The 20,463-nt window shown below is 44.1% G+C and overlaps 1 protein-coding gene across 1 annotated transcript in view; it reads right to left on the bottom strand.

Moving 5' to 3' along the window:
* FLT1 (fms related receptor tyrosine kinase 1) overlaps positions 1 to 20,463 on the bottom strand; it is a gene marked incomplete at its 5' end in the record, with an annotated part of 118,829 nt that overhangs the window by 31,211 nt on the left and 67,155 nt on the right. The window contains 3 exons of the mRNA XM_084271146.1: positions 7,211 to 7,342; positions 9,175 to 9,321; positions 14,433 to 14,723. Of these exons, the coding sequence (XP_084127272.1) occupies positions 7,211 to 7,342; positions 9,175 to 9,321; positions 14,433 to 14,723 (570 nt within the window). The remainder of the gene's footprint in view (positions 1 to 7,210; positions 7,343 to 9,174; positions 9,322 to 14,432; positions 14,724 to 20,463) is intronic.

Raw genomic sequence — 20,463 nt, forward strand, 5'->3', positions numbered from 1 at the left:
GCAGGAGGTGAAGAAAACCAAGCTGTGGGTGACTAGTGAGAAAATGATTTCCTTTTGAGGTGGGAATTCAGCCGCAGGATTTTTTTAACCCAGATTTTCTGTGTGAGAAAGTGTGTGGCTCTGCACGTGCAGTTTCACTGCCCCCTCCCCATGACAGACAAACCCATCTGGTCAAGCCCACATCTGAGAGAGTAGCAGAGGTCTCAGAAACACTCAGTCCCCAGCAGCCTCAGGAGAGGACGGGGCTGTGTGGAGGTGACGGATATGCTGGCCCTTCCCCAGGAGCAATGCTGTGGTGCTAGAGCTGCTGATAACATACAGGAGAATCTCCAGGGAAAGGTTGTGCTGATGTAGACACTAGCAAATCCAGGTGTAGGTGCAGTGCTGCTGCTTGGGTTTTGCTGTCCAGGATGCTTGATGCCTTTCCTTGGGCACTGCACCTTCTCTACCCCAGCTTGGCAAGCTCTCCTGTGATGATGCCTGGGCTCTGTAGCTTGCACATCTGTCCCAGCCATGCTGGAAACCCACCAGCCCTTACCAAAAACCATCCTGAGGGAGAGCTGGGGACTCCCTTTGAGGATTGCATGCAGCCCAGCAAGAGACCATGAGCTCTCATCCCATAGCTTGATGGATCCAGTCTGGCACCTGTGAGCTCAGTCCATGCAAGGCATGTCATGGGTGCCTTCAACTCCATCCCCACTGGGCAGAAACCTGGGGCACAGGGCACAGCTCTCCCCCCAGCCCGCTGTTCCCCATCAGGCTTGGTGCCCTCAGGTCTCTTGCCAGTCACACCAGCAGCATGGGGTCAGGCTCTCCAAGGGATCATGGACTATCTCTGTCCCCAGCAGTACCTCACAGAACCCAGCTGGCAGAGAGCTGGGAGAGCTCTCCAAACCAGGGAACAGATTAAACACAGAAAAAGGAAAAACAAAAACAACAACGACTGAAAATGGAGCAGCAAGAAAACATGAACACTAGAAATCTGGAGAGTATTAAAGCCCACTGACAGATCTTAAAAAAAAAAAAAAGGCAAAATAAAATTCACTTCAGACTGCTACTTAGGGACTCGTAAAATGGTTTCAGAGCAGCCTGCTTTGCAAATCCTGTGATCATGTCAAAATACCACACCTCCCACAGTATGTTTTCCATCTGATTGCAAATGCAAAATTAAAAAAATAATCCCTTATGCTCTGCCTCTTATTCTGATACAGCCTCCAGAGAGAGAAATGAGAGGACAAGGAAGACTAATTCTGAACATGATTTCACAGTAGTTTTGTCAACTGCACTTGCAGCAGTTTCAGACCCTGGGCAGCTTGGTGTTACTCCTGACACATGAAAAAGGGAAGATTGATGGGCTGGTGGGCTTCCCAAGTAGTCCAAAGGGATGTGCTGCATGGCTTTAGGCAAGGCTACAGAGCTTTGTTCAGAAGCTGAATTGGTTCCTGTAACTGTAGCTTAACTAACATATTATCTTCACAGCATCATGTAATCACAGAACATCAGGAGTTGGAAGGGACCTCGAAAGATCATCTAGTCCAACCCCCCTGCCAGATCAGGATCACCTAGACTTGGATCACACAGGAACACATCCAGACAGGTTTCAAATGTCTCCAGAGAAGGAGACTCCACAACCTCGCTGGGCAGCCTGTCCCAGTGCTCCATCACCCTCACAGGGAAAAAGTTCCTCCTTATATTCACATGGAACTTCCTATGCTCCAGCTTGCACCTATTAAAGGTGGTAATCAGATTTGTGTTCATGCCCTGTGTCTAAGATTCCTCTGGCATGTCCATTCTGGAGCTCTGAGAATAAATCTCACTGAAGAGAAACACAACTGCAAACACAAATGGAGATATATTTTTTCAGAAGTATCTTTTTAAAGGCTTGATTTAGATATGGGACATAGTGATGGCATAGAAGATACAACCTAATGTAGCTTCCCTTTTACATATGGATACTCTCCTCTTGCTTCTGAGCAGTACCCATGCAGATGGCAAGTTATAGTTTCTGACATTTATTCAGCAAAACCTGGAGGGGCTGCAGGTTTATTTGAGACCCCCACTCCATATGGCAGGACTCACAGAATCCAGTCCTGGGGGGTGGAAGGCAGCAACTCCTATCTGCTACTGTATGCTGAGCAGGAGCTAGCAAAGGGACACGAAGGTGCTACCTTTGAAATATCCAAGTGAGTTTAAGAAAACAGAAAGCATTTATCCCAGCTGGGGTTGGGCTGGGTTATCAAATGCCAGATTCCTATCCTTGCTAAAAGCCTTGCAGCCAGAGTTTATGGAGTTCCTCTCATCTGTGTAGGAAAATGTTTGATTTCAGGCAGAACAGGCAGGAACACTCAGAAGAGGGCTTAGGATTAGTGGAGTTTGCAGAAGTTTTAAGCAGGACTAAATCCCTCTCCTTGCCTGGGAATCCAAGATTTCTGCCTTCCCCTTACACCTCTCCTGGATCTTTACCCACCAGGTACCTCATCAGACACAGACGTTCCCTGAGTGCAACTCTGCCCCATCCTCCTGACACGTCGCAGCAAGTGGCAGCCCCCTTCCTGCTCCAGAGCCCCTTCAACAGCACACTCCCACCACCCACCCACCCCCCCATCAAACTGATTGTCCCATGTCTCTGCAGGGTTGCAGAGGGGTGAGGAGGGGGTGAGTGTAGAGGGGTCACCAGCAGCAGCTTCTCTCTCTCAGTAGTGACAGGAGCCACCAGAACTGCACAGGCATGCAGGGTCAAGAGCCTGGACTAATGCACTGACCCCTCCAGGACTGAGTTCAAGCCTTGGGCTTTCAAGGGCTCTGTCATGAGGCTGTAAACATCAAGGTACAGTTCTGACTCAGGTGCCTAGGGCACCAACACTGCTTTGATGGACCCAAAGCATTCCTCACCCCTACAGCAATGTGATCTACTCTCCTCAATCTATATGATCCCACAACAATGGCTGGGCAACACTGGGATGGGTGACCAGTCCAGAGCCATCACTCACTGGAGGTAACATTGGTGATGATCCTTGTTTGAGATGAGGTTGAACTAGAGACCTCCAGGACTTCTTGCAACCCCCCCTTTGGTGGTTCTCTGAGGTAACAGTGTCCCCCGACGTTCACCTTTTCTCTTTCAGTCACTGACATAAACCAGGCTAAACTTTATTCAGTAGTTGAAGGAATTCCAGGTAAATTTCATGGAAACATTCCTGATGATTTCAGTGTCAGAGTGATCCAAAAGTCACAACAAGGTTTTGAGATACAAAGGTAGATAGATAGAAAACCAGGCAGTTCTTTAAAAAGCAAACACCATTTTTACAGTGTTGGAAGAGTTCAGTGAATGATTAATAAATGCATTGTTTTCCTTTTCATCACTTGGAATCACATTAAGGTCATTGAACTTCATGATTTGGGTTGGAGGGGTCCTCAAAGATCATCCAGTTCCACCACCAGACACCCTCCATGTTGTGGTTTTGCATAGTGGGGTTCTGGGGGAGGATGGAGGGGTGTGGGGTGCTTTAAGATCTGGTCACACTTCTCATTACCCAACTCTGGTGTCACTGGGGGTGCAGTGCAGTGTCATAAATTTGAGAGTTTTCTCTCTTTTATTCTGTGTTGAGTCTGTTTTGCCCATGATGCTCATTGCGGAGTGATCCCTCCCTGTCCTTATCTCAACTCCTAAGCCTCTCACTGGACATTGTATCCCTTGGCCATCTGAAAAGGGGCATGATAGAGCAACTTTGGTGGGCATCTGACCTCCATCCAGGGTCAAATCATCACATTCCTCTAGACCAGGTTGCCCAAAGCCCCATTCAACCTGGCCTTGAACACTGGCAGGGAGGGGGCAGCCACAGCTTCTCTGGGCAGCCTGTGCCAGGGCCTCACCACCCTCACAGGGAAGAATTTCTTCCTCATATCTAATCTAAATATCCCCTCTTTCAGTTTAAAGTCATTACATTACCTCTTGTCCTATCACTCCATACCCCTGCAAACAGCCCCTCTCCAGCTTGCCTGTAGGCCCCTTCAGGTACTGGAAGGACGTTGTAAGGTCTTCCCGGAGCCTTATTTTCTCCAGGCTGAACAAGACCAACTCTCACAGCCTGTGTTCATAAGAGAGGTGCTCCAGCCCTCTAATCATCTTCGTGGCCTCTTCTGGCCTCACACCAACAACTCCATGTCTCTCTTGTACTGGTGACCCCAGAACCAGGCACAGTGGGGTCTCGTGAGAGCAGAGTGGACCCTTGACCTGCTGGCCACACTGGAGCCCAAGGCATGGTTGACTTTCTGGGCTGCAAGCACACATTGCCAGGTGTTCTCGTTCCAGGTAGGATAGGTTTAACTATCACAAGAAGCTGGGGCAGGACACAGCTAGGACAGGTGACTCAAAATAGACAAAGGGGTAATCTATGCCACATGACGTCATGCTCAGCATAAAAAGGGGGCCAGTTAGGAAGGGGCAGTGCAGCTCTGGGATGGTCTGAGTATATGGTCATCGGATAAGAAATTGTTTTGTCTGTTTTGTATATTCTAAGTATTGTCGTTATTTTCCTTTTCCTTTGCTGTCTTTCCTCTTCCTTCCAAACCGTCCTTATTCCAACCTGCAAGTTTTACCTTTGTCTTCCAAGTCTCCTCCCCATCCCACCAGGAGGTAGCAGAGGACCAAGCGGCTGTGTGGTGCTGTCTGGGGCTAGACCATGACATCAAGTAATGTTGAATTACCAAGCACCAGCTTTAGACAGACAGTTCATGTTGCTGTTTTCATTTGCTTGTTATACATCCAGATTTCAGTGATCACAAGCAGTAAAAGATACTCCTTCCTCTGTCAACACCTCCCCTTCAAGTGGTGCAGCACGTCCGCAGCCAGCTGCATTGCTGGTTCCCACTGAGAGTGGGTGTGAAGGTCCTCAGGAGAAGCATGGCAAGGCTTTTATGGCAAATGTCCCACTTTGCAAGCAGGACAGACGCTGTGCATCTGGGTGTGTCCCCCAAAGGAGAGCTGTCCAAGACAGACCATGTTCCCTCTTCATGTCCAGCTGATTGTGTCCCCAGGTTTTTAAGGACACATGCCCTTCCATCTACTTGATATTCTGGCAGCCGTTTGTTGTTCCTGTTCAGTCCTTGCAGATTCATTGTCTCTTCAGTTCCTCAGCCAAGAGCAACAGGACAGCTTATTCTGACATGTCCACAAACGCTGCCACTCTCCTCCTCAAACAGCCTGGTAAGCACAGCTTCCAAACCAAACATGAGCTGTGATTATTTAAAGATGGCCCTTGGATTCCACCATCCATTCATCCATTTCAGATACAAAAATAACACATTGTTTTATCTGTGAGTATAAGGACATTTTTTTTTTCAGAGGAAATAAAGAGAGCAGACAGTTTCCTTCCTGACTCATTCACAAACTACTCTTCCAATCTGCTAAACATGGCCATCGGCATGAAGCATTGCTTGGCTCCCTTTGATCTGCAGCCTCGTGCTCCAAGAGCTGCTGGGACAGAGGGAGTGCTTCAGTGCTCACAGCAGGAGCTGCAGGGTCTGCATTTTTCGGGCAGACAAGCAAGTGGCAAAGCCTAGAGAGAGACCCATGTTTAAGCTCTGATCTCGTCCCTCCATGCTCAGGGACGGGGTGAGAGGCTTTTCCCTGGAGAGAGGGACAGGTACTCCAGATCAGCATAGGAGCGAGTGATAAAACCTCCAGTGATGTCCCTTCATATAACAGGAGGATCAAGGGTGGAAAGGCATTTTCCTTGATCCTAGTAGATAAGACAAACTCTCTCTTTCTCATCTAGTCAGATTTTAATATCATAGTGTTCATCTCCTGCTTACTTAAGAGCTCCCACTGGAGTCACACAAGAACATTGCCAGTGATCCCTCAGGACACGTAAGCAGAGAAGAAGACTTCCTGGCTGCTCTATCTTCTCTCCTCTGGATCACAGACTAGGAGATACGACTTCCTAGAAGCCCTCTGACAGAATGCTTGTGGTTGTAATAAATAACCAAGCTACAATGATGTTAAAAATCAATATGATAATGAATTACATTCTCTAGGACTATCAATTAGTAGGATGCACTGGACAGCAAGTGCTTAGGCACAAGTTATTTTCTTAGCTAGTATGGTTGCTGAAAAAACCTTAGCATAATTCATAAGGAGACAGGTCCTTTTAACTCTGCATTACAATAGATAGGCCAGCCCCTATATACATGTAGTTATCCCTGTTTTTTTAAAGGAAAAAACATTGTAGCACTGATGATCATTATTAACTGAGACTAACACGCCCATGGCAGAAAAATCAATACTGATTTACTAGCTTTAACTGTTTTCTGCTGTAGGATAGTATCCAAATACTTAGTAGTATTCAGATACAATTAGCAATTGTATGAGAACATCCACAAAGACACAATCCCTGGCTGATGGTGGTTGTCAAATTGTCTTCTATTATGAGAAATAAAATGCATTTAGGACTATTTACTTAACACATGAGATCAATAAGACAAGCTGTGTCAAATTCAATTCATACATGGCATTAACTTACATGGAGAATGTCAACCCACTTCTCTTATCTCAGAATATATGAACCAAAAGGGTATTCAATGAAACTGAGAAGTCAATGAATAAGCTTTATTTTTAGGCAATGTAAATTACTTTATACAAGTCACTGCCACAGGCCTGAGCCAAGCTTGGCAGAAGGCAGAACAAGGCTGAACATTTATATGAATGTCCAAAAAACTCAATGGTTACAGAAATAACTAGATCATACTTACTTCTTACAACCTTTGGAAAATGCATGTGCAGCTATCACTGAGCTGAAACCTTCTGCTCTGATTTGGCAGTTTACTTTACATTGAAAATAAACAAACGGAAATATCCCAGGCCTGTAGTTTGTATGGAATTAACCTGAAATGGGAAAAGGAGTGGGCAGGAGAGTGTTCCTTACTCTGTTTTTTGTTTGTTTTGACGATACTAAATTTACATTTGTCTTCTACCCTGACCTGATCTTTGTTGGGTTGAAGCAATTCTTCTTTTTAGGTCAGTGTAAACATTCTCTGAGTTAGCATTTCCTGCTGGGTTTCCTTTCTAACCTGGGATGCTTCCCTTGCTAGGACTTCCTTCAAATTGTTGCCTTCAGAGATCACCGCGTGAGCCCCCAAGTCGTACCCCCACCCTTCCAGCCCAAGGAACATCACCCTGGCAAGCTTTATCTTCCTATTTAATGTCATGCTTTACCTTGTACTGTGACATACGCTGCGCTCTCCACGGACCCTTTTAAGTTGGTGGCTATACACTGGTAAAGTCCTTCATCCTCCTCTTTTACTCTTTCAATAAAGAGCATTCGGCTTCCGGGCCCTAAAATTATTCCTGTGAAACAAAATATTTTGCAATGAGAGCGAGCCAGGATATAAACAAAAACAGGCCCTTGTGTAATAATATCTGCCTCAAGTTCTTCTTAAAAGAAACGAGCCGCAGACTGCACAGCATAATGTTATCTGCAGGAAAGCCAAATATACTTGGATGTCTTGGGAATCTTTTGGAAATCAGTGTTTACAAAGCACTTGTGTGAGTGAAAAAGTTCAGCCTGAGGGAATAATCTTGGGAGCACTTGGTATCGTATCTATTGATTAGCACCATGCCTAGACTTCCATCCAAGTGAGTTCTTAAGCATGTCTCCAACTTTTGGAAAATGGGTGGTCTGACCGCTTGCTGGAGCAGGTCTGCACCGTAAGCAGCTCAAACTTAGAGCAGTTTCAAGACACAGCTCTTTGTGTCCACACTGGCCTTACAGGAGAGAAGAATCACTCCTAATCTCACTTGCTCATGTGACTTGAGATGATGCCCCCCTTCACAGGAGGACCCCAGCTAGTGCAAAGAGAGGTACCTTGTGGTGCACCCTAAAACATAAGAGCTACCCGAAGATTTCAACACCTTTTTTATTCCAGCTAAGTCAACCCAGAAGTCAGTCTGAAGCACACTCCAGCAAGCAAGGGAAAGTCAGGGAGCAGACTCGGCCTCAAGACTGTCTTTAAGGTACCATATAGCCAGGAAATGTGCAGCATATTTATGCCCTTGGCTCCATCAGAACTACTACCCCATCAAAATGTATTTCAGGCACCTAAACAAAGTGCTCTGACCTACTCTGTACACACATCATCATGGCTTGTAACATTATGTGGTACTTTTTGCACCCAAGTTGGACACAAAACATTTGTTTTAGAACATAGTGTTAATAACACACATTATAACCATGTGGTCACTACAAAGCTTCATGGAACCTGGCTCTAGATTAAGTGTAGTGCCTGTACTGCAAGCCTGTGCAGGCTTGTAACGAACTTGGAGAAGCCCTTAGACTTTTGCCCAGTTGCCTTTGTATGTGCTACAGTAATTTCCAGTAACATGGGACACAACCTTAAACACAAACTTTCCAAGATGGTGTTATTGAAGACTTCACTTCAGTTCCTACAGATCAAAGCTCCTTGAACATTTCTGCTGAGCCTGTAACACTAGCTCACTGTGCGCTTCTGATCCAAATGTGGATGAATTCCCATGAGAAAGATTTTGCCTCTCCATTCATCATTCATCTCCACCTGAAATCTCCAAGGAACACTTCCATGATTGTAGTGCCATCAGAACTGGATGTGTAACCTTAGCTGATCTTTGAAGCCACATTCCACACACAGCAGTAACAACTCCCAAAGTTTTCCTGTAGCTGCAGCATGCCATGTAGGAAGTCGTTCCTTTCTGCTGCATGAGACCTGGACGTCCTATCTGCTGGCAGATGCATTTTTGTTTTGGAGACCCCAGCTAGGGAATGAGTCTGGCAGCTAGCCTGTGAACCTAGTAAGACTTTGCATGCCTGACCATAGACTCCCCCTGGTACTCCTATGCTTGGTTTTCTCCTGCCTAGCTATACACTGCCAAGACACCTGATCCTTAGGCTCCCTCTATAGTAAATGGAGAGGAATATTTTTTTCTGGAGAGGACTCTTCTAACATGCAAACTGAGAGCTATATTTTCCCACTGCCACCACAGAGGCCCATTGTGCCTACACCTCCAGCCTGATTGAGGTTTTGGAGTGAGACAGAACAATACTCCTTCTTTACATCTGGTTAGCGGTGCCAACGACTCTGCACGTGGCTAGGGAGACAGGTAAATAAAGAGGCTGTAAAAGGCAAGCAAGTACAGAGAGCTCTCACCTGATTCTTGCTGTATTTCCTCATGGTTTTTAAACCAGGATATCTGGGGCTCAGGGATGCCATGAACCTGGCACTCCAATATGGCAGAGTTACTGGTGTTCACTGTCTGATCCGTAAGGTGCCGCAGCAGGGCTGGTGCCTCTTGAGCTACAAGACAAAACAACACCTCTGTTTTACATTTTTGTAACTGTGAGGGTTTAATTATCTTCCCTATCAGCATTTTACTGATGTTTGAGATTGCTATGGCTATTGCATCAAGTCCATTGTTCACAGATTTTATTTCCCATTCCAGTTTGCTGAAGAGCATTTGGTGAGTACAGAGTACTCCCATTACTCAGCACTAGCAGGTTATGATGACCAACGAAGACCTAACGATGACATTGTTCAAAAGATTTCCTCAGTTCCATTACCAGCCACATTTGTTTATCCAAAGTAACGGGTTTCTATGAAAGCTCAGGGTTTTGTATCACCAGCAGAAACAAACTGTGACACCAGAGTTTTTTAACAACTTGTGGGACATCCTTGTAGCAGAATCTGGCAGTATGCGGTTCTGTACACCACGACACCCGCGAACATGACTTTCATCAGCTGCTTACTTTAAAGAGTACAGTCGTGAATCATACACAGTAAACTCACATCATCTAAACACAGAAACCCTAAGCACCAAAGCACTGTGTTACACCCCTCAAAAGTCTTGGTAAATTCTTCCACTTTTGCATTTCACATATTTGGCTGAACACAGCAAGGCTTGGCCAAACCACACAACAGCCCGCCTGCCAAAGCTGCGCTGGTGAGAAATGTGCCCATGTCCTCCAGCAGCCCACAGATGCTGGAAACCCTGATGGCAGGGGCAGAAGCTATGTCCTAGCAGGCCACACAGCATAGCAACACCGCTCCTGTTTTACTTCTGTCCACTGAAATTCACAGGAACGCAATGTAGTAAAACACATTTCCATGACAGTCAGTGACAATGAGTACTGGAAGAACATTTAATCCGTTCTGCTCAAGAGCCTCCCAGCCAGGCAGAAGAGCATTTCAAAAACACTCTATAAACACCATGTTAAAGTAATCCCTGAAAGAAGAAAAACAATGGATCTCTCTCAACCTCATTACAACCTTTTGCCACTCGTCCCCCGTGTCATACAGAGCTGAAGGCCATTCTTACACGAGTTCGAGATACTTGCAATGTTTATGCACATTATACACCAACATCTTGCTGTCACATTTACAACTCTCACATCATCCTTTTTGGTATTTTGGTGCCTTAGAAGAAGTGATGGAGAATCCAGGGAGCTCCTGAGCAATCTCGCAGATACAGAAGCTCTGCAGATTCCCTTGAATTCCCCGGTCTTGCTGGAACAGATTATTTGCAATGTTTCCCTTCAAGGACACTGCCAGTATCAGCAGTTGTGAACATGGCAAGACAGACCTTACAAAACATGAAACAAACCGAAACAAAGCAGAAGCAAAACCTTTGCACATATTTTCTTCTAGATTGCAACAGATACCAATACACCAAGCTCAAGTATGATATCAGCTCTATTTCTGACATTCTGTGTTTGGAAGATTATACTCTATCCTTTCAGAAAAAACAACTATTAGGTATTTCCAGCTTCACAATCATTCTGTTACCAGCTGTAAATAAAAACTCTCCAGAAAAATGAAGCACCTATGTACCACCAACTCAGGCAGTGTGCATGAACCCCTTGGTACTAAACCCGCTGTTGAAGTAAGCTATCTTTGCTATGCTCTTACCCTTTGAAATTAATTCCAGCATAGTCATGACCCCACAATGACCAGTTTGGGCATTTTCTGAGCTGCAAGCCTGTAATTTCCACAGGCAATGCTAGTTTTTGTTTACGTCGCAGTAGGCAATTTGTTCTCTCTTCACAAACAGTAAAGCTCACAAGAGAGGCTGTCAAGTAACTTCTTCATCAAATACACAGTGACATAGGCAGCAATATTTGTCTTTCAGGCAAGAAGACTGCCACCTTCTCATTGATACCTCACCCTGATTTTTGCACAGTTGTAACTTTTCCCAGTACTGTCTGCAAAGAGGCACTGGCTGATGTGCATCCACATACACACACTGAGAAGAGCTCCACAGTTCACACTTAGCAGCAGTCCCTGATGGACACCCCAAACCAGACATCCAAAATGAAGGCAGACAAGATGACACAACAAAAGCAAATCACACATTCTGCGAGTTATTTGTGATTAATTTTAATTTGTTTATAGCCATACACTAAAGATGGGTTTTCATATTAAGAAAAACTTTTTGCTTAAACCTTAAGTCACCATTCACACACTTTGAATGACTTCTCTGCTGCAATCTCAGCTGACTTTTCAAGGACTTGGTCAACCTGAGGATTATTCTCTTTTCAAAACCATCCATTTCCTTGTGTTCATTTTCACACTGAAGACAAGGGAGGGTGGGGAGTTTCCAACGCCCCGTTCCGCTTATGCCAAAGCCAAGGGGCTGCCCTGGCTGCCAGCATTCACAGTGTGGGGCTCAGCACCCAGGGCAGCCCCACCCAGGCTCATCCCCAGCCCTTGTGCCTGCCTACAAATGCTGCTTTCCTGGGCCAAACTCTGCTCTCAGTGCCCCCAAGGAACTTCATTGTAGGCAGAGTTTGGTCCAGGGGCTGGACAGGGGGTCACAAAGGGAAGAAGGGGACACTGGTGTCAGACCACTGAGTGGACCTGGGGTAGTAAGGAGAGAAAAATTTCATTTCCAAAAGCAAACAATGGCAAACAAGGGAAAAACATTACAATTTGTTCATTTGGGGATTTACTTCTGTCCATTTTTGCCCTTGTTATGATTATGTTGTCTGTTCACTTATTTTTATTAATCAGTACAAAAATATAAATACAAGCTTTAATTTTAACACTTTTTTTTTTTAAAAAAAAGAAATATAATTCACACCTTTCTCCCTAAACAATATATTACACAACAGAAGGCAGAGAAACTCCCCAAAAACCGATGAGATTCTCCAGTCATCTGACGACATCAAAAGTGACATCAGTAGTTTTTATCTGGCCACCAAGAACTGCTTGTTTCCAGTGAGGTTTCTCTGTGCCTCTCAACTTGGGCAGCCACATCTGGATTTTACAACATCCTTGCACAGCATGGCCTTCCGAGCACTAGTCGAGACCAGGCTGGTAGGACATCCACCCAGCAGTGATACACATCATCGCAGTTCACAAGAATTTCACAAGGAACAGCCTAATTGCCACGTCTCTTGTCTTTGATCCAAACTCATATTGCCTGGCAACTGGCTGCTACAAGTCATCACGCTCCGGGCTCCCAAGGCCATGGAAAATTCATAATGTCCTGTCATCACCGCCCACCTTGCCATCAAACGTCTTCTCACAAAACAGCCTCGTAAAAAAAAAAGGGGGATTCTGTATGGTAATTCTTTTGAAGACTTGCAAATGCTAAAGAGCTCGCTTGCCCTATTTTTAAGCAGTCACCAATGATTCCCCTTGCTTTTTAGGCATATTTTAGGAGGGAAAAAAAAAAAAAGAGACCCAAGTCCCTTTGCAAGAACACATTGTTTCTGGAAGCCATCACACTAATAATGAACAAAAGAGCTACTGTATACAAGCAGGCTATAGGTGACATTTCAAAATATAAATGATTATTCTTTTCTTTGCTCTGACAACTTCCAGGTTATCAATTGTTTTCTAAGCATTTTAGGCTCCATGAAACTGGCATTATGGGGAAATGCTATTGTTTACCCTTTCACACTTGACAAAAGCAATTCCCACGTGAAAGACAAGTTTAGCCATGGGACACAGTCTCGATACCTAAAGGAGGAAATAGTCTGGTGAGTTCCCAAGCACAAGAAACTGTCATGTTGTCACCCTCTATTTTAAAAGAACAGCCACTTTGTTCCTTTGCTGTAGCTATTTTGGTCACTACGTTCTGCCTTGTTATGGCTTAGGTAAACGTTATAAAGATGATCGATTGTAAATGTAACCAAAAAATAATAAAAGCTATGTATTATAAAAAAATAAAGTTATCAGATCTATTAAAAATAGCAACTTCTTCCTTATACAGAATTTATAATACACAGAAACATCTCATAGCAAAATCATGAGGAAGGAAAAAAAAGGGGAACGCACACAAGGAAGTTTTAGGTTGCCCTTAATTCTCCTTCAGCATTTTGGCTGGTTCTTAATCCCCAAAATAAAGCCAATTGTCATTTGCATACCAAAAGAAATGAATATTTTTAATGGCTTCAATTTTGAATTTGTGTTTTTAAAAAAATGTATTAAACAACTCACTGTGCTGGCTGCAACCCTGTCAGTCATGTTAGTGTAATATTTCTCATTTAATAATATAATTACAACATTACAAATTCCTGAATCTTCTACAGGAGCAATACTCACACTTTTATCAGTAGCTTTTTACATTAGTGCAGAACTGACTTTAAAAATTGACCAACACAGCAACTGGAAGTCTACCTGGATTTATTTGGAGAAACATGGTTCGCATCTGTCAGTTTTTAAATCATCATTATTATAAATGATATGATAGGTCTGTGCATTATATCAACATTTTTATTTCTTCCCTGCATACTTCCCTTAGAAGATAGTTTTTAAGATTAATGTACTTTAGTGTAGAAAATAATTTCAAATAAATAAGCATTAGAACTTGCTCAGCAGGTAATTAAGTCCATCAAGATCAGATTAAAATAAAAAATATATAGTCCAGTCAATCTCAAACTGAATTGTGCTCATTCCACATATTCAAGTTAACTTATTAAATGTCCGTTGTTGACTGAAAACAGCAGTTTTTAAAGTTAATCAGTTTATTCAGCTTTGACACTTTTGACGAGGCCGATATCAAAGTGGAAGAAAAGATTGATCCAAAGTTTTCCTTATCGCTCAGTAGGAGACAGCAAGAGAAAAAAAAAAATAACAACATGCAAAATGTAGCGCAGGGGATCTTCCAAACCCCAGCTTCCACGTGCCTTGTCAAAGCAGAAAACACCCGTCTGAACTCAACTGGAAGCTCACGCGTTACGATTTTGTTTGCTATTCCTCCTACGTCCAAGCCATGGGGGAATGTGCACCACCTCAGGGCCTGAAAGGTAGCAACAGTAATACAAAAAAATCAAGATGATATGAGACACCTGTTACTGTTTAATGAGTCCTTTAATGTTTTACATTGCTTTGTGTTGTACAATCATTCCTTGTGCTTTTATATTTGAGGATCCGAGAGTAAACAGCCTTTTTGTTGCAGTGCTCACCTCTGATTGTAACGTCTTTCTTTAGAAGCACTTCTTTCCCCGTGTATATGTTCCTTGCTCGGCAGGCATAGGTGCCTGAGTGTGCCAGGGAAACGTTCTTGATGGTCAGAGTGAGGGTGATGGAGTGCTCCTTGTTGAGAGACCTTCTTGCTTTCGTTTGATTGTTGACTGTCCTCGGTAAAATCCAAGCGATGTCTTTGTACAGGAATTTGTTGGCCGAACAGGACAATACCAAATTCTCTCCTTCGATGGGCATTTTTTCCAAACTAATATGGAATCCAGCCGGTACATCTGTCAAAAATCAAAACCACTTCTTAGTTTATGCAGAATGAAGGAGCCAATATTAACACAGAGTGTATTTCCCCCTTTATCAGGAAGCCTTTGAACTAATCAATGTTGTTGTCTTCCTGCTGAAGTCTCTAATCTGTCCATTCTTATTCTAGGCTCCAGCTATTCTTATCATTTGTCTTGGACCTATGAGACATTTGGGCTCAGACATCAGTTGGTATAAACTGAAGTTGCTCTTCGAAGTGATGAGCTTGTACAAATGTTGTGCCAAGTTAAGACAGACCGGGGTAAGGTACTAAAAGCAGAATTATTTAAAGACAGGGCAGGACTACAAAAAAGGAGAAAAATTCTGATCTCAGCTCCAGCTTGTAAACTGCATGAGAGAAAATGAATCTCAGGAGGACACCAGAAAAATGCTGCAGTTCATCATGCTTAGTTATATTGTTTTCTTGATACTCATGGGTATTCAGACAGATCATGTCTATTTCTTAAAAATGCTTCAGTATGAAATAACTGAAGCTGTGATTACACGCCTGAGACTTCCCTTGGAACAGAGGTATTTACCCTCCATGCATTTAAAGTGCATCAGCCACCCAAGAGGAGAGCAGAAAGAGTACCTGCTGGCCTGGGTGGCCATCTGCATGCAGGCAGCACTAGGAAGAAGATTGCTCTATTCATACATCTTGGCACTAACCATATGTGGATAATATTTCCACCTGTGAGACCATCAAGAACCATTGCACCAAACATTTACTAAATTTCACATGTTTTTTACATAGCAGATAGTTCAGGCAGGACTAATTCAGCCACCACTGTAAAAGGTCATACTTGAAAAAGTCATGTTGGCAGTTCATAGTAATGTTACTGCTCCTTCCTCTGCAGACCCACAGTGGTGCTGCCTGCCTCCCAGTTACCTTCACCTGGGGCTCATCCCTCCACGAGAGTGAGTTACACCACTCACCCCAGTGAAAGTAGAAGCAAGTTCCTGAGAGAAAGCACTTCCAAGTTTTACTCCTGGAGTACAATACCTCTAGGTTTATTTGTAGTGAATATTCTGATAAAGTGATTTCCTTCTTGGTCAAGAAGTGACATTGACTTTGGCCATTTTCAATTGTTCCTTCACTGCTAATTGCTACAGCACTTGGCTGTGAACTTGACTCAAGATCACAAGATCACAAGAATCACAAGGTTGGAAAAGACCTTTGAAGATCGAGTCCAACCATTCCCATCCTAAGCTAAACCAGATCCCTAAGTACCTCAGCTACCCTTTTCTTGAACACATCCAGGGAAGGTGACTCAACCCCCTCCCTGGGCAGCCTGTTCCAGGCCCTGACAACTCAAAATCATAAGAATGATTTTGTCTTTCATAAGAGAGAATTACCCCTTCTTTTCTTGTCTCTTACATCATGAACATCTCAACACCATCAGTTCCATGCTTACCAATGTCCCTTCGGGTTTAATGTTACATCAGCAGAAACACGTAAAGAGTAGATGTCCAGTTGGGGTCCATTGTTTGATCAACATACCAGAAAGCTTCTCCCTAATTCCCCACAACACAAACTGAGCTGTCTTGCTTCCCCAGGGGCCCATGAACATGACCTGCTCGCTGCTACCTTTCAAAGTTCTGCCTGTTGAAGGTCTGGTATCAGTTGTTCCCCTTAATATCATGTTTTTCCACACTTGGTTCTGACTGTAAAACAATGAGCTCTTCCAACTCCTGGATTGAAGTTTTCTCTGGCTGTAGACGCCTTCCAGGGAGAGGACTGATTTCTGTTGGTCAAACTCATTGTGCCCTTGCAGTGAGAGCAAAGTGTGTGCCACCAGCTGTAGTTCAGGTGTGTAGTCCAAAGATCAACCTAATGGAGGTAGTGACACTAACATATTAGATTGGGTACTAAAGCCTCTGTGTTGACTTACTCCTCTTAAATTTCATTGGGATCCCCTTTTTTCCTCTCTCTAGCAGACAAAACTATAAGAAGAACTTAAAATTTAGTGAACTCATCTATGAGCAGCTACAATCAGTATCCTTTTATGATATATAAGGGTACATGGTGCTGGATTCTGATTGCAGTTAAGAGTATGTCAACTGGAAGATGAAACCTTTCCCTACAGGGGTTACAGCATGTTCAGCCCAAACCAGCAAAACGTAGACATCTACTTGAAGTAGTTGTTTTGTATACAGGCAAAAAGTTTACAGCCCGTGGAGTGACACAGCCACCTCCAGAGGGCAATACGACCCATCACCTTAAGATGAGCCAAATTCCAGAGACCCTGATCCCTCCCACTTAACTGTGAATATGTCCTACATGACCAGCTTAGGCTTATTTACCCAGCATCAAGGCTTAAGTTGGATGAAGTGAATCTCATGACTGGTTTTGTTAAACAGCAGTGAATTCAGACACACTTAAAACCAGTCAAGGGTCTAAAGTTTTTATTGTAGATAAACATTTGGATGAAAGGAATTGCTGTGTCTTACTCAAAGTACTTGTTCTGATATGTGTCAGGAAAGCCAGGGTATGGGCCTGAAATAATGCTGATTTTTGGCTTTCACAGATGCCAGTACTCAGCAAAAGCTACAAAGAGCCAACCAAAAATCTTAAGATCAAACTGAAGATCTCCTGGGACTGAGGGAAATAAACTATTTTTAACGTAAAAGGATAGCGTGCCAACAGAATAATGTAGCTGCAACTACTTCCATGTTTTCAGGTCTGTAGCTCTTTTTAGATGCATCTACTGTGAAGAAAGACTATTTTCTCAATAAATCCAAGGACAAAAGCAAAAGTGCACAGGATTCCAAGCAAATCATTTGTTTAAAGGCTACGAGCCCCCTAATATATGACACCTCTCACCAATAGTTACAGGCTCAAGCTAGCTAAATAACGTGGCTGGGAATAATGTAAAAGGGTTTTATTTACTTTAGTGATTTGAAGCTTCCTGTGGAAATAGCTCCCAGGTTTCCTGATGGAAGATTTTGTTTATCTTTGCCAAGCACCATCAGGAATCTCAAAATAAAATGCGCTTAGTGACATTGGGAAACCAGGGAGATAAGGCAGAGCTGTTCCTGTTTCACCCTCTGTAATTACAAACACACCCATGGGCCTGCTGTGTGCCAGCAAAACAGCCCAAAATGTAGGGAAAGGGGCAGGCTGGAGGGAAGGGGGCTACCACGATTGAATTTGGCATAAAGGTGTTATTACAGAGACTGTTTCCTTATCAGCAAGTAGGGCAGCTTTCAGAAATCACCTTTCCACATTGATTTATGTAAGGCTCACAGCTACTTTTGCTTTTAGAAACAAGTCAGGGTGATAACACCCCAAAAAGGTTCATATGACAGAGGCCATAGGGAAGGAAAGCTACTCCTAAGTCCATAGACTTGATGTCCTACTTCATGTCCTACACCCTCAGTCTATAAAACACAGTCTAGAAAATTATACCACCCTCAAAACTCCCAGAAACTCCCATGCAATCCCAGGAATAATGGGTTTTACAATAGCTCAAGCAAGGCTTGATCTTACTGGATCCTTCTTGAACTTAGTTCCTCAACAGCTGCCTTTCCTTGAAGGGAAACATGCAACTCTACCAAAATTAGGTTTGCTGGGACAAGCTCGTCCTTCCTACCACCTTACCAATGGTTTCTGCCTATAGAAAAGGGAGTTCTTACACCACCATAGCTGCTTCACCAGAGTACACATATTTTCTCATTCCCAGGACAAGGCATAAAGGAGAATGCCTCCAAGGGAAGTATTCTTCCTGTTCAGGACAGGTTGTGACCATCTGCTCTTTGGGGTCATTTCTGGCTTGTCCCTTTTACAGGGGGTAGCAGATCTCTGCCCTACAGGGGATCATCTTCTCCTGCCTAGATTGCTCTCACACTGTTGTGTGGTTCAGGCTGGCTTTGTACAGCACCAGCAGACCCAACAACAGAAGATAAATTAGTCCCAGGCTGTCATGCAAGACCTGAAATAGTTTTGGACTCATCAGAAGAAAACACTTAGCAGTGTCCTGTTCACATCCATCAGCATTTAGGGCTTTTGTTTTTACTCCCTGGGCGTGTTTTTCAGCAAATGCTGGATGTGTTTGTTTCACTGATGTGGAACTCAGGCTGTTACCCAGGCACAGCGGTTTGGCCTCAGCCTGATGGAGGAGAATTATGCTTACCACCAGGCAAGCACAACTGATGTGCTACGTGCATGAAACAGAAGAATGAGCCCCACTTCATTTCTGTAAGGACAAAACAACAGCATTGTTTAAACAAACTGCTGCCAGTCAGTGCCACTCAGTGTCAGTGGGCAACCAAGACTTTCTGTGTTACACAGCCAAAGTACTCAGCTCCATGGCTCCAGCCATGAGCCAGCAGTGTGCCTTGGTGGCTAAGAGAGCCAATGGCATCCTGGGGGGCATCTGGAGAAGTGTAGCCAGCAGGTCAAAGGAGGGGATCCTCCCCCTCTACTCTGCCCTGGTCAGGCCCCACCTGCAGTATTGTGTCCAGTTCTGGGCTCCTTGGTATAAAAAGGACAGGGATCTCCTGGAGAGAGTCCAAAGAAGGGCTATGAAGATGATGAAGGGCCTGGAGCATTTTCCCTATGAGGAAAGGCTAAGTTGGCACTGTTCAGCCTTGAGAAGACTAAGGGGGGGACCTAATTAAAGTTTATAATTATCTGAAGCAGGGGATGCGGGGGGAATCAGCCAGCCCCTTTTCAGTGGTCTGTGGAGACAGGACAAGGGGCAATGGCTGCAAGTTGGAGCACAGGAAGTTCCACAGCAACATGGGGAAGAACTTTTCCCCAGTGAGGGTGCCAGAGCCCTGGGACAGGCTGCCCAGGGAGGTGGTGGAGTCTCCATCTCTGGAGAGATTCCAGCCCCGTCTGGACGCCTGTCTGTGCAATATGAGCTGGGGAGCTGCTTTGGCAGGGGTGTTGGACCCCATGATCTCTCCAGGTCCCTTCCAACCCCTAGGATTCTATGATTCTATGATTCTATGATTCTATGATTCTATGATTCTATGAAAGGACAAATGCATTTCAACTTTACCACCCTATATAAAGAGCTTGCCACCAGGCAAGATATTAAGAATTTCCAAGCCATGATAAAGCAGCCACTCCTCTTTCTGAACACCAGCCAAACAAGAGTCTTCAAAGGAAACCCATAATATTCTGCATGTTCTCATGCAAGCCTTGGTATCAAGGAGAAGGATTTCCTTCTATCCCTGGTCGAGATCTAAGAATACGAGATCTAAGTAAGGAAACTAACTCCTTCATGTCACTGCACTAAAAAATCCCAAAGAGCCATCAAAACTTTGAAAGGGAGATTTGGATTCAGCAAAGGGGGTGCATCAAAACACAGCTTAATTTTGCTTCATGGTCTTCCATGTGGCATTTTGACGACTGAGGAGCTAGAGAAGGCCAGATTCAGCATCTTGCACATGAAAAGAGCAACAGCCTCAGCAAGTCACTCTCAGTGCCTGCTCAAAGTTACACATGAAGTCCCCACAAAGATGAGGATACAATGCCACTTGCACATTAATTTATGGAGAACTATGCATCCTTGTTTTGCTTTCTGTCCAAACAGACACAATGTAAGGATAGGGACAAAAGCACAGCTGTGATTTGAGAGCAGGGACAGCAGTCATCTTCAGGGTGGCAAATGCTCTTGTCACATCCATTAACAGAACACAGAGATATTCTGTTTGTTTCTGTATTTTAACAACCTGCCTATGTGTCACTTGTCTGTTTATATTTCTCAG

The sequence above is a fragment of the Gallinula chloropus genome, assembly GCF_964237585.1.
Source record: "Gallinula chloropus genome assembly, chromosome: 1".
In the NCBI taxonomy this organism is placed as follows: Eukaryota; Metazoa; Chordata; class Aves; order Gruiformes; family Rallidae; genus Gallinula; species Gallinula chloropus.